The 15,639-nt window shown below is 36.6% G+C and overlaps 1 protein-coding gene across 1 annotated transcript in view; it reads left to right on the top strand.

Annotated features, from left to right (window-relative positions):
* Pola1 (DNA polymerase alpha 1, catalytic subunit) overlaps positions 1-15,639 on the top strand; it is a 318,206-nt gene that overhangs the window by 130,812 nt on the left and 171,755 nt on the right. Inside the window, exons 30-32 of the mRNA XM_005370712.3 lie at positions 956-1,088; positions 5,460-5,591; positions 12,028-12,202. Coding sequence (XP_005370769.1) covers positions 956-1,088; positions 5,460-5,591; positions 12,028-12,202 — 440 coding nt within the window. The remainder of the gene's footprint in view (positions 1-955; positions 1,089-5,459; positions 5,592-12,027; positions 12,203-15,639) is intronic.

The following is a 15,639-nucleotide window of genomic DNA, read 5'->3' as shown; positions in this document are numbered from 1 at the left end:
CTCTGTAATAGAGTTTGAAGTCAGGGATGGTAATGCCTCCAGACAATCCTTTATTGTATAGGATTGTTTTGGCTATCCTGGGTTTTTTGTTTTTTGTTTTTCCATATAAAGTTGATTATTGTCCTCTCAAGGTCTGTGAAGAATTTTGAGCATGTTTGTCTATGCACCATGTTAATGCTGGGTGCCCATTGTTGTCAGAAGAGGACATTGGATCCCCAGGGAGTAGAGTTGTGAGCTGTCATGTTGACACTGAAAATTAAACCTGTATCATCTGTAAGAACAAGTACTGTTAACTCCTAAGCCAATTTTCTAGCCCCTTAGATTTTTTTAAAAGTTTATTTTAAGAAGTTTATATTCCGTCTTACCTAGCTAAATAGTTGTCTTAGGTGGAGATGGTATCTTGATACCAAAGATGCTATCTGTTGCTTTATTAATAAAGATAAATTTTAACTTATGGTTAGAATATAATTGCTTCTGGATGTTATAATTACATAAAATGTGATGGCACACTTTTCTGTATTGTATAGTGCATAAAGCTGCCACGTAAATTACTGAACTATATGTAAAAGGGAATTCTAAGGCTAGTAAATTTTTGGTAGATTTTATATTTAAAAATAAAGTAATTCAGTGGGGGCTGGGGAGGTGGCTTTGTGGATAAGAGCCTTTATTGTTCTTGCCGAGGACCTTGGTTTGATTTTCAGAACCAACCGTCCATAACTCTAGTTTCAGGGAATCTTATACCTTCTTCTGACCTCTGCCGATATCAGGCACACATTTCATGTACAGACATGTATGCCAGCAAAACACTCATGAACATAAAATCTAAACTGCCTTCTAGACACTAATCCTCATGTTAGCTCTTAGGTCTTGTCCACATACCAATCTCAGAACATGTCTCTTTTATTTGTTCATGCATGCATGATATTAAAACTCATATTTCTCTTTCTCTATACAGTTTTGTCATTGGGCAGATTCTTTCTGATCAAAGCCGGGACACCATTGTGGAAAACATTCTGAAGAGGTTAATTGAAATTGGAGAAAATGTGCTAAATGGCAGTGTCCCAGTGAGCCAGTTTGAAATTAACAAGGTAAATGTAGCATTTATTGCTGAGCCCAGCTGCTGTCATATGTTTTTCTCCTCCTTCAGATAGTTGAAGAACCACCTCATCCTTTCAATTTAAATAAATTTTGGCTGGTGGTGACTGCTGCTTAACAATTGGCTCACAGATTGAACATTAGCATAACTCTTCCAGCCACAGGTCCTACCATATCTGCTATAGATGAGACTTCCTTTTTAATTCCAGACATTGTTGGGATGATTTACTTATGTGTAAGGGCCTAGAGAATGCTTCAGTTTGCATACTCCTCCAAAGTAATAGTTGTTTGACAGATAGCTCTGTTCATTCATATTCCTTCTTCTATTCTCATTCATTCTTTCTTCCCCATTCCTCATCGTCCCTGTCTCCTTCCTTCTCTTCTGCTTCCACCCCCAAATGTGTATGTGTAATCAAAAGTCTTCTGAGTACAGAGTTAATTATAGTAATAACCTATTCTGTATGTCTGAAGCACAAGTACATCTTAAAACAAAACCACGTCACATCATGGGTATGGATATTTTTCTTAGTTAATTTGAGAAGCAAAATCGTAATTTCCAAAGTAGTGTGCAATAAGGAAGATTACCAGTAAGTTAATAGATTTTTCTTCCTCTTAAAAACAAGTATCCTTACATAATGAGAAGTTGATTTTCAAATAATCACTTTACCTACTTTTTTATTTTTTAATTTTTTATTGTTTTTATTGAGGGATATATTTTTCTCCACTTCCCTCTCTCCTTCCCTTCTACCCTCTCCCATGGTCCCCATGATCCCAATTTACTCAGAGGATCTTGTCTTTTTCAACTTCCCGTGTAGATTAGATCCATGTTTGTCTCTCTTAGGATCCTCATTATTCTCCGGGATTGTGAATTGTAGGCTGCTTTTTCTTTGCTTTATGTCTAAAATCTACTTATGAGTGAGTGCATATGATATTTGTCTTTCTGGGTCTGGGTTACCTCACTCAATATGATGTTTTCTAGATCCATCCATTTGCCCACAACTTTCAATATGTTATTACTTCTTTTCCTGTCTGTGTAGTACTCCATTGTGTAAATGTACCACATTTTCCTTATCCATTCTTCAATCGAGGGGCATTTAGGTGGTTTCCAGGTTCTGGCTATGACAAACAATGCTGCTATGAACATAGTTGAACACATGTACTTGTATCACAATTGAGCATCCTTTGGTTCTATACCCAAAAGTGTTTAACCACTTTCTGATAGATTTCTTTGTCAAAACTCCAACAAAAAAATTAAAGGATCTGTTGATGACTTTAAGGAGAAATTTTATAATGAAAACTCATTTATACTACGTCTTTGTTAAAGATTGTCATTTTTCACATGTCCATACACTTGAAAACATATTTTATATTGTTAGAATTACTTTATTGTTTTGAAATCCATTTTTATATTTTTTTGAGACAGAGCAAGGTACTTTATGTAGCTCAGGCTAGTTTAAACTTTATATAGACTTGAGGCTGGCCTTGAACCTCTGATCTTCCCATCTCCCTCAGGGTGCCAGGATTGCAGATAAGTGCCATCCTGCCTTGCTTCTGTGTATCTGTATTACCTGAAAAATCTCATATAATATTTTCATATTACTGGAAAATAATTTATGTAAGGCCCTAGGATTGTCAATATATTAATCATCTGTTTTTCTGACATGTTTATTTTTCTTTTTGATTATTAAGTTTTCTTTTCTAGTATAAATAATTCCATTGAACATCTATGTTCACTTGTCATTTTGATTTTAGATGGATTACTTTCTTATTGTATTTTCCTTGAAATAAAGCATTTGTATCAAAGATGACTATATGAATGGGTCTAGGAAAATTGTTTTGTGAAAAGTTGGTGCTTGTTAATAAATAATAAAATCTTGATGCTATTTTCATCACAGTTTCTTTGTAACGGTGATGATTTTTTAAAATAAAACTTTGCTACCACTTTCACAGTGTGTTTTCATTTGATTTTTCAAAAGAATATTTTCTAGAACTTACGTTCATACTTGGGTCAATTTTTTGTTTTCTATACTTTGACCATCATGTCTTTAATGTTAAAAAAGCTCTTCACTGTGAATAGTGCAATGTGTGTGTGTGTGTGTGTGTGTGTTTTCATGCATGATTTTCTTTCTTTGAAATAGTCTCTAACTACCTAGAATTTGCTAGGTAGAGCAGGCTAGCTTCATGGAAAGCTCCAGGGATCCTCCTGTCTTCACCTCTCCAGTACTGAGATTGCAAGGGCAAGTCATACCCAACCACTTTTCTTGAGTTCTGTGGATCAAATTTAAATCCTCCTGTTTACACAGCAAGAGTTATATCTCCTAGCCCCTGCTTTGCTTTTTGAGACAGGTTTGTCTGTCACTGACTTATAACTTACTGAGTGGATTTGGCTGGCTGGCTGACCTGGGAGCCCCAGGTAGCTACTTGTCTCTGCATCTCCATTGTTAATACCTGATATTTATTAGTAACTAAGCTGGCTGCTTTGTTGTTTGTTTTTCTTAACAGTGGTTAAACTATTTAATGATATAACTATCTCCCTAGCCCTTGTGTTTGTATTTATAAAGAAGGGTATATTTTGGCTATGTAGTGCATATTTTTAATCCCAGCACTTCGGAGGCAAAGGCAGGCTGATTTTTGAGTTCAAAGCCATCCTTTTCTGTTTACTGAGCTTGAAGCCAGCCAAGGCTACATAGTGTGACCCTATGTTTTTTATATTTTTGTTGTGTTAATACAAGCATAGTAAATTCTGATAAATATAGCATAGAAGTCTGTGTCTATTTATAGTCACCAATTCATTCATATGAGAAAGGTTAGTTGTCTTCCTAGTAATCTTTAATCTTTGTACATTGTTGAAGTTATTTGTAATATGAAATCTAAGACTATACCAACAATCTTTTTCTTTTACTTTAAAATTTTCTACTCTGCATTGTACTTTGAGTTTTTTTCTTATTTTTGTTAGTGTATAGTCATTGTAAAAATGTGCTATATGTTATTTTCATACATATGTATCATATATTTTTATCTTATTCACTCCTGTATTGAACCTTGAGTGGCTAGTTTATCTATGTATGACATTGTAGATTATTTGTTGATTTATTCCCCGAATTATGCAGATATTACAATGGATGTATTTCAAGTATACTATCAAAGCACACGTTAAAATACTCCAACTTTATTAGAAATGTATTTAAGTATTGGGAAGCTGTCAGACTTCCAGAAGTGGAAACATATTTTGTAAAGTTTGAATTGCACTTGAAAGGTTGAATTCTGTCACTGATGATATCTATTGTCTGATTTTTTTTTCCCCCTTGAACTAGCAGGTTTTATTTTTTGAGAAACTGCTAGATCCATATGTCAAAATAACTATAGTTTTCCTACCATTCTTTCAAGTAAGAATTGCGTTCTATGTAAACAGCAGTTAGTTTAGCTTGTAATATTTGCACAAATAATTTTCCTATAGTAACCGTCATTCTTCATATATGCTGTATGTATTCTTTGTGTTTAATCATTAAAACAGTAGACTTATTCTCACAGTTTAAAAGCTTTAGACATTGCTAACTTTGCTAGATATGATGGCTATGAGGCAGTATGATTACCTCAATTGTATAGCCAACCTGCTCTACACAGTGAGTTCCATTTTAACCTGGGTGATAAAGGGAGACCACACCCTCAGATTTACTAGTTTTTACTGCTTAGTCAAGAATATTCTCAAATGAAAATACCTTACTATGGTGATGGAAAGTAATATGCTGAGTGTTAGTACAATTTCGTGTTACTGTTAGATTCATATTTATAAGGCATGAACATTTTTTACCAAGCTTTTCTTCTGTATCATTCAAATAGTATTGTTAGAAAATAATTTTTCTCCCGACTGGTGCTGTTGTTGATCTTGTTTTGCCACTTTCTGTTACAAACTCATTGTACTCTGCAGAGCTCAAGTTGACATTCAAAGTAAATTCAGTGCTGCTGTATTGCTTTGGAGGTCTATTTTGTTAGAGAAGGCTTTGAGAAACAGATCATTAAGTCAGAGTAGCTGTTATATTCGGATCCCAACTAATCAAATGAGAAAACTGCAAACATGAGGAGAAACTCTAAGGCTTCAGAGAACAATGGAACTAGAGTCTTGATTATTTTAAATATTCAAATATTATGTGGCATAGTTTATAAACTTACATTTCTTTTTCTTAGGCTTGTATGTGATTATGCCACTTACTGACAGAAAAGGAAACCATGTTTTCTGCATACATTGTCATTTTCATGTTATACATATATGATTCTGGCAAAAATATGTGTGTGTGTATATATATATATAGTTTTATTTTAAAATTTGGCGAGATTATTGTTCCTCTTTTTTTTTTGCCTTTTAGGCATTGACAAAGGATCCCCAGGATTACCCTGATAAAAAAAGTCTACCTCATGTGCATGTTGCCCTATGGATAAATTCTCAAGGAGGCCGGAAGGTGAAAGCTGGAGATACGGTGTCCTATGTCATCTGTCAGGTAAAATTATTCCATTTTTTATAAGATTTGTGCCCCCTAAGAATCCTGGGATGGGAAGATAGCTCAATACAAGAGTGAGGACATGAGATCAGATTCCCAGCACTCAAATAAAAAGGCAGGTATAGTGGCTTGTGCTTATAACTATAGTGCTGGAAGGTGGGGGCATGCAGATACTCAGAGCTTGCTGGCATTCATTGAGTGATGACCTTGTTTTAGAAATATAATATAGGCTACTGGAGAACTTAATCAGCAGTTAAGAGCATTGGCTTCTGCTCCAGAGGATCTGGATTCAATTTGCAGCACCTATACGGTAGCTTACTTACAACTGCTTTTAAATCCATTCCCAGGGAATCCTATACCCTCTTCTGGCCTCCACAGGCACCAGGTACAGGTAGCGCAGACATGCATATAAGCAAAACACCCATACACAGAAAACATAAGGTAGAGGGTAATAGAGCAAGTTACCTGATGTTGACCTATCCTCCACACAGGTGCACACATGAACATAAACCCCTGGTCTTTATACAGGAATCTTGAGTTGTAGGCAAAAGTTTCGGTTGTACCCGGACCTGCAGCCATTCAGTCTCAAAGAAACACAGAGGCTTATATACTGATGATAAACTGTTTGGCTTATTAGCTCAAGCTTATTATTAACTATGTCTTACAACTTAAGTTATCCCATAATTCTTGTATATGTTTAACCTTGTGGCTTGTTACCTTTTCTCAGTAAGACATTCTCATCTTGCTTCCTCTGCATCTAGCTGGTGACTGTCTCTCTGTTTTCCCTTTTCCCAAAATTCTCCTAGTCTGGTTGCCCCACCTATACTTCCTGCCTAACTACTGACCAGTCAGTGTTTTATTAAACCAATAAGTGATAAATCTTTACAGTGTGCAAGAGCATTATCCCATAGCCTTGAGTCAAATCTGGATTGCCATAGTATCTTACTTAGTAGTAGTTCTCTGAATAACTGGTCCCATAGAGAGATGTTTAACTAGCTTTCAAATCTTTAAAAAAGAATTCTATAATGTTTCATTACAAGTTCCACTAAAAAATTCAAAGTAGCTTTTGAAAGTCATTGAGATTTTTTTATTAGACTGTCTTATTACAGTTGTAGTATGGAGGGCCGCTTGTTGGTGCCTGGCTACTTAGCCCAGAAGTAATCACACAGAAACTGTATTAATTAAATCACTGCTTGGCATATAAACTCTAGCTTCTTATTGGTTAACTCTTACATATTAATTTAACCCATTTCTATTACTCTATGTATCACCACATGGCTGTGGCTCACCAGCTAAAGTTCTGGTCTCTGTCTCCTGTGGAGCTAGATGGAGTCTCTCTGACTCCACCTTCTTCCTCTCAGCATTCAGTTTAGTTCTCCCCACCTAACACTGCTCTACCCTATCAGGCCAAGCCAGTTTCTTTATTCATTAACCAATGAAAGCAACAAAAGGACCTCCCACAGTTACTACTGTTTTTCAGCTGTAAATTACCTTCCTGAAATTATGTCATAGGCTGGGGTTGTAGCTTAGTGGTTGAATACCTGCTTAATGTGTGTGATGCCCTGGCTTTCATCCTCAACACTGCAAAAAGAGAAAATAAAATAGTATGTGTGCTTTTGGTGATATATCTAGCAACTGAAGTAGCTTGTTGTTGTTGTTTTTAATCATTCATTTTCTGACAATTTTAATAAGAAAGGTCGGTGAATGGAATAATAAAGTAAGTGGATTATCCTTCTAGCTTATCAAAATATTACTTAAAAATATGAAATGCATAGATATATGGAGAAAGTTGGAAGGCACAAAGACTTAACTTTACCTCTCCCTACAGCCTCTTTCCTTCCCATATTTTCTTTCTCCCTATTTTGTAAAACACCTCTAAGGAAACTGTATGCTTTCTCAACATACTTTAAAACTGATAACTAGTTTGTTTGAGAATGGTCTGTCCCTAGCAGGGTAAAGAGGAAAGTATGGCAGAGAAGGAAATCAGGATTTTTTTTCTCTCTGAAATCACTTGACTTCAGTTGGAAGATAGAAAACCCAATCTTTTCTCTGTATGTCAGTTGTCAGCCTGTCTCAAGTTCTTTAAAATTACTATTGTATGGTCTACTTACCCCATGACATAACTCATTTGAATAAGATTCTTTCTTTTACATTAATGTGGTGGTTTGAATAGATATGACCCCCCCCCATAGAACCATGTGTTTAGTGCTTCACCCTATTAGACTCTATTAGGTGGTGTGACCTTGTTGGACTAGGTGTGGCCTTGTTGGAAGAAGTGTGTCACTGTGGAGGTAGACTTTGAGGTCTCATATATGCTCAAGCTATGCCAAGTGTGGGACAAAGATGATTTTGTTGCTTGTGGATCAAGATGTAGAATTTTCCAGCATGCTGCCATGCTTCCTGCCATGATGTTAATTGACTAAATCTCTGAAACTGTAAGCCAGCCCCAATTAAATGTTTTTTTTTTATAAGAGTCTCTGTGGTCAAGGTGTCTCTTCACAGCAATAAAACCCTAACTAAAACAATAAGAGCAATACTACATTATTCCAGTAAAATCTTTAGATAAACTTTAAAATTCATTCCTATACAATTGCCCTTTGCTAAAATATAGCCAGCTTGATTTATAATACATAGAGCCTTATGAAAATCAAAAGCTAGTCTACTAATGTAATGTCTGCCACATACTGTAGATGATGTACATAACAATGGTAAGTACATGGACAGGCATCAGCACTTGACTCTATCTCCCTCCTAGGGTTACCCTTGATTAAGAACTGTTAGAGAAAGCCACTTCCTGCAGGAAAATATTTCCATAAATGTCTGGCTTGCTCAAATCCTTAATGTGCTTTGCATATTGCTTCTGACAAGTCTCGTTTCAAAAAACAATTTTCAAATTATGCAAATAAAGATTTTGGTAAATAGACCTTTTTTCACTTAGGTCTTCACATACATGGACAAGATTCTAGTTTATTAATAACAGGAGCAGACGGTAGCTTACAATTTTGAAAAATATTACAGGTTTAGTGAAATAACATCTAATGATAAAATCTAGACAATTTTTTTAAAACAGTATTTTGTTTAAAACTGAAATGGGGGTATTTGTTGATGTATAAAATAGCATGATAGATATAATACAAAGGTCAAACTTGTATTCCTTAATGTCAAAATATTTGCTCTTATTCTTATTTTGATTATTTTATGTCCTTAAAATACTGATGCTAATGTAGTATAGTATACCCAATTTGATGTGACTTAAACATTTCCCCACCCACTAATGCTGTTCCTTCTTTTTAAAATATAAGTTATATTTGGTTTTATCTGCTTATTTTCCATATCATATTCTGAGAAAGGGCATAGGACTTTAATTTGCCATTGTTGCCCTCAGTGGGACGCTTGCACCTTTCATCATGTTTATTGGCCAAATCTGCCTGCCTCTTTTTCTTTCTAGTTTTATAGCATAACATTTAGAATGAATTTTTGATAATGTATGGTGACAAGTTTCTAAGAAGGTTGTGTGCTGCCCTAAGCCAAGTTGTCTTCTAAGAACAGCTTGTCTTTCAAACAAGTTCGGTTTTATATAATATTTTATGTGTAGAATATTGTATAATATGGATAAAGTTTAATTTTTAAAATTGTGTATGAGTATTTTGCCTGCATGTATGTTTTGCAACACTTGTGTACTTGGTGCCTATGGGACCTAGAAACTGGCATCAGTTCCCCTGGAGCTGTAGTTACGTGTAGGTGCTGAGAACTAAAGCACTCAATCCTTTGCAAGAGTAGTAAGTGCTCTTAACTGCTGAGCCATCTCATCAGCCTCTTGTCTACTAATTTTACACCTGTAGTTACTTAGTTTTCATTAGTCATAATTTTTGTAGGGTAGATCTTTGAGATCCCCCCTTCCCATCAACCATTTAAATTTCCCCCATTATTTTCTCACAAACAATGGTTAACTTAGAGCATCTGATTATCCCTAAAATTTATGAATTGCTACATTGACACCTCAAGAAAGACCAATCTTCTGTCCTTATTTGTTCTTAAAAGGTGTATGTCACATGTTCTTGAAATCTTGTTCAGCTTAAGGACTAGATTTTTGAGTAATGTCTTGGGTAAGCCTAGATGTTTTCCCAGCACATGTTGGAAAACTATTATCTAACCAGTTGTGTTGTTTTTGAGCTTAGATTTTTAAAATACAGTTGGAAATATGATGGGGTTACTATTAGCTACAAGTTATTTAGAGTTAAAATGCTTTAAGTAGAAAGTATGCTCAGAAATTTTCAACTGCTCTTTAAATGTACAAATATTCCTTTATGAGAACTTCTAGTGACATGCTAGAAAGTAACTCAAGCAACTTGGTTGCATTTGTTTTGTAGTTCTTGGGATAGAACTTAGGACCATGTGCATGCTAATGCTAGGCAAGCACTTTACCTCTTCCGTTCAATCCACCAGTGCCTTTAAAACTCTTTGCTTCTCCAATTTTGACTTTAATTCATGATTTGAAAATGAGAGAATTTTCTGGGTATGGTGGCACATGCCTGTAAACTCAGCTCTTGGAAGGGGGGGAGAGAGGGAAGGGGGGGTGGGAATGGACAAAGAGGAAGGTCAGTAGTAGTTCAAGGTCCTCTGAGCTAGAAGCCTGCCTAGGGCAACAGAAGATCAGCCTCAACAGCAACAAAAAATAAAGATTAAACTGATCAAAAAATACACTTCTAGATTTCTGGTACTAAAAGGCAGTCTAAGTATAGTATATAGGAAAACACAGACCAGTGGTTTGTTTTCAAACTCTTAGCTAGCAACTGTTGCCTTATTGTCACCTTAAAATTCTAGTTTATTAAAGGACATTGCTTAAGCCTGATTAATTCTAATTTTTTCTTTACTTAGTTGTGAAATGTGGGACAAACAAATTTTAACGTGAGGGTTGCTTTCTTTCTAGGTATTTCATTATGCCTTAGACCAGGCAGAACGTAGTTGAAAGACAGATACCTTCTATTGGGAATATAACCTGAGAGACAAGGCCCTGGTTTGGGTCTCTGGGAAAGACTGTGATATGGGAGGTTGCCTCAACTTTGAGCTAGATGCTGAGCTGAGAAGAGACTGATTGTGGCATGAGTGAAAGAATAGGATTCACATTATAATCAATTCTGCAGAGCAGCTGAGCCCTGGGAATAGTTATGATTTACTAGTCTGAATATTAAATTCTGTTGTTTTAGTCAAGAGCAAGAGTGGAGTGAGTCATTGGATATTGGTCTAGTAGAATGGTGACTTTTTGATTCACAGATGACAGTGACATCTCCATAGAGCTGCATGTGGGTTAGTTACATAATCTCACAACTTTAATTTTATAATGTAAGAAAGAAATAGCTCTTGAAAAGAGTCTCTAACCCACCTTCATTTGCTTGAGGAGGAGCCAGCTTAACAGTGCAGAGTAAATAGCCCTTCCTCTGCTCAGATAGTTGACTTTTGAGCACTGCTGCTTTCAAGGTAGATCAGTTACTTTTCTTGTTCCTATGATAAAATACCTGACAGAAACAAAGGACAAAGGATTTATTTTGACACAAAGTTGGAAAGAATATATGTTTATCACAGTGGGAAAGGCATGGCAGTGGGACCAGCTTGTGAAGGTATTTGTATTTTAGTAGGACTAAGTAAGAAGCAGAAAATGGGAGACGCTGGGCAGATGCTCTGCTGGCTTTCTCCTTTTTCCCTTTTTATTCATTTTGGAACCTCAGCACAATGCATGGTAATGCTTACTTTCAGGGCTCGTTTTCTCCACCTCAGTTAATTATCTCTGAAAACACTCTTCCAGACATGCTCAGAAGGTTGTTTCATTAAAAGTCAAAGTATATCTTAGCCTAGTCAACTAACAATGAAAATTAGCCACCCTACCAGGACTGTGCATTATTATTACTGTTCTGTCTTATGTCTTGCATATATGCCTTGTTTCTACTGGGGTTTATTTCTTGAGCTTTCCCACTTGCTCATTTGAGGAAAAGTTGGGTGCTAACATGCTTCAATGTTGGAATTGTGGCTGGAAGTTTCTGTATTAACAGAATAAAAGACGTGCTATTCTTTTATTATTGTGCCTCTAAAAGCCTTTCTCAGTAGACTAATTGTCACAAGTCTTGCAATGTGTTTTTATGTCATGACAGGTAGAATTATATAATCTAGCTAGTGACATCTTGCTTACTGGTTCCATATTCTGCCAGCAAAGAACACAAGACACTGGATTTACATTCTCAGGCAATGGATAAGATTGAGGCCGAGAAGTTCTTGGGCTTCCTATTCTAAGATACATGTGAGATTTTCAATAGGGTACCATTTATTGGTGTTTGGAACTGAACACATAAAATTTAAACTGTTGTCCCTCTATTTGATTAAGCAAGTGTATGTGTGATTATTGCTTTGCTCACAACTTTACTTACACTGTGTTTTCTGTTAGGATGGGTCAAACCTCCCTGCAACTCAGAGGGCCTATGCACCTGAGCAGCTGCAGAAACAGGACAATTTAGTCATCGATACCCAGTACTACTTGGCCCAGCAGATCCACCCTGTCGTGGCTCGGATCTGTGAGCCCATAGATGGAATTGATTCTGTGCTCATTGCATTGTGGCTAGGTAAGTGTCTCAAACATGTGGGAACTCTCATAAAAAAGTCATGATATGCCTAGTCCTCTTGTAACTGTTAGGATTCCTGCTTGTAGATTCAGGATTTTATCGTTACGTCTTTGTTTCTTAATTTTTACAATTGTTTAGTTCCTATCTCCCATTAGAATGTGAACTCCACATATACATAGCAATCTGTGGGAATCTGCCTGCTCTACATGTGTACTCGCTAAGTAGGTGCAGAGGGAGAAAGAAGTTTAGGTATCAGTATGGTCATTGGACTTAAAATTTTAAAGGTCTAATTAGTGACCTTCCATTATTAAGGAGGTTAATGATATTTTGAATTTTTTAGCCATCTCGTTTGTCTAAAGGTATTTTGTTATAAAATGAGAAAACGTGACTTTGTAATATTTAGTTTTTACTTTATATTCTTCTAAAATAAGACTCACTGTTATTCTATAGGAATTAACTGTTTCCTAGTTTATCATCATCCCAGGAGGTAACAGCTAACCTTGAGACCTTAATGTCTCTTTGATTTTTATTTCAGATTCACCCTTTACTATGTCATTATTATTGCCATCTTTGCTTTAAAATGTTTTTTTAAACATCCCTCATTTCACTTCCAAGTGACCAGAGCATAGTTATGTTGCTTTTAAGGTCTCTGCTTTATTCTGTCATAAACAAGGCTGAATGTTTTTAAAGTACTCCTTAATAAAGTCCTTAGATGGTACCACATTTTCCATAAATCAAATCTACTAATGCTGCTGACATCTCATAGACTTTAGCTTTGACAGTTTCAGACTAGTTTTCTAACTCCAACCTGTGCATTCTCTAAATAATGTGTCGCTCATTTTCTTACAAAAGTCTTCTCTGACTTTAACTAAAATGTCTAGCTTAGTGTTACAGAATGTTGGCATCACTGGGACCTGGTTTAAATGCTAGTTTTGATATTAACAAGCCTCTGCATCTTGTTCTGTACATTGATTTATTTTGTGAGTAATAGACTATAATTGCTCTGAGAGAGATAAGATGTATGTGTGATGCTCAGTACAGGGCTTGAGGCAGAGGGAGTGCTCAGCACATGGTGGTATAGCCACCTGCCACCCTAATTTCAGGCTTCTGTGTAAATATGTCCATCTTCCTTCAGTCCATAGGATTTATGCATAGGTAGTACTCAGTATGTCTTTGTGGCATGTCATTGGCTTTTCCAAAGCTCATTATCAAATCACATATCTTCCATCCTGCCCCTGTTGAGTGTGTTTCTGAGATCAACCCCTCCACCCCCATCTTACTATCCCATCAGTGTCTGATCTGGAAGTGGAAACTCATTTTTGACATTTGCCTAAGCAAAACATAATTAGGAAGATAAAATTCTGCTACCAAAATAATCATATAATGTATTCTCCAAGTTGAGTTGTATTTGATGATGTTTATAAATCCTCAGCTGGGAGGAGGAGACTATAAATGCATGATTTTTTAGCCTCTTTTTTTCTGTTATACATTGAGTGCTTACTCTGTTTGCTGTGATAAGTACTTGCCACATCTTATTCAGCTTTTGTGACAGCTTCATATAGGTGCATTGAAGCTTCATTTTACAGAGGAGGAAGCTTATGTGAAGTAGCTGATAGTTTGATCATATAACTTGCTAAGTATGGGGCTATAGTTGGATTTTAACTAAGCACTATGTGACACTGAAGCTTCTCCTGACCACTATGTTAAATTTGCTTCTTAGTGATAAATAGCATGGCTCTAAGAGCCTGTAAAAGATGTTCTTTACAGAAGAGAGACGATATGGATATACAAGCATGAGGAGCTTCACCTTCCTCTCAACTTCACTTTGTGCCTCTACATTTGTCACTGAAACCTCAAAGCTAATCCAGTTTTTTATTAGTTCTCTCCATTTTTCCATTTGTTATATAATAAGTAACTTGATCCAAAGGCAGACTGTCCTGTTGTGTTTTTTGTTTTGTTTTGTTTGTTTTGTTTTGTTTTGTTTTGAGTTTTCCAGTGACTGGGAACTGAAATGGAGGGAAGATGGGAAAGCTCCATCTTAAGAATGAATACCATTTTAGGTTATATATCCCCTATTTCTTGGTCTTAGCTGGGATCATCTGTATAGATTCCTGGGAGATTCCTTTCTTCCAGGGTTTTAACCTGACTCTGAAATGCCCCCCCTTTCCAGTAGTCTCTTTCAGTACTCTTTCCCCCCTCCATTCCTTGCAACCTGATCTCTTGTGCTCCCATTCCCACCTGCCCACAGTCCACTCACTAAATCTCTTCTAGTTCTATCCTTTTGTCACGATGTCATTGTTTTTTAACAGCTAAGTAATTCTCCCTTGTGTAAATGTATCACATTTTCTTTATTCATTCCTTGGTTGAGGGGCATCTAGGTTGCTTCCAGGTTCTGGCTATTATGAATAAAACTACTATAAACATAGTTGAGCAAGTGTCCTTTTGGTATGATTGAACATCCTTTATGCCCAAGAGTGGTATAGCTTAGTCTTGTGGTAGATTGATTCCCAGTTTTCTGAAAAACCACCATATTGATTTCCAAAGTGGCTGGACCAGTTTGCACTCCTTGTGACCAGATTTGTGCCTAGTCTAATTGTCACCAAAGAGGCTTCATTCAGCAACTGATAGAAATAGTTGCAGATGCAGACCCACAGACAAACATTAGGCCGAGCTTTGGGAATCCTGCAGAAGAGGGGGATAAAGGATTGTAGGAATCAGAGGAGTCAAGGACACCACAAGAAAACCTGCAGAATTAACTCACTTGGGCTCATAAGGGCTCACAGAGACTGAACTGAACCAGAGAGCCTGCACTGGAGTGACCTGCATATATGCTACAGTTGTATAGGTTGGTCCTCTTGTGGGACTCCTAACAGCAGAAGCAGGGACGGTCTCTGACTCTTTTGCTGGCTTTTGAGACCCTTTCTCTCATACTGGGTCACCTTGCCCATGGGGAAGTGTCTAGTCTTAAGGGAACTCGATACGCCATATTTTGTTGATATTTGTGGGAGGCTTGCCCTTTCCTAAATAGAAGCACAGGCGGAGTAGATTGGGGGGAGGGAGTGGTAACCAATGGAGTTTGGGGGAGAGACTCGGAGTAGAGGAGGGGGAAAACTGCAGCTAGAATGTAAAGTAAATGAATTAATTAAAAATAATACTAAAAAAATAATGATTGATAGTTAACAGAAGGAAGTGCAAAACAGAGTTCTATCAAAATAGGACAGTAAAGGGTCATGAAGCCTTTCTGTGTGAATAGGCCTGAGACCCACTTGGTATGTCAAGACTGGTTATACTGGGAGTGAATTGGACTGTTTTTCATTCTGAAGGTCATAATTAAGACCACAAGGAGCAGATTTGTTTTCTCTATGCTGAGGTTTGAATTCAGGGCCTTGGCTATATTAATTCTACTCTCTACCATGGAACTCAAGCATCTGTAGTGG

This window comes from Microtus ochrogaster, unplaced genomic scaffold, assembly GCF_000317375.1.
Source record: "Microtus ochrogaster isolate Prairie Vole_2 unplaced genomic scaffold, MicOch1.0 UNK86, whole genome shotgun sequence".
NCBI lineage: Eukaryota > Metazoa > Chordata > Mammalia > Rodentia > Cricetidae > Microtus > Microtus ochrogaster.
This window is presented reverse-complemented; position numbering and strand designations above follow the sequence as displayed.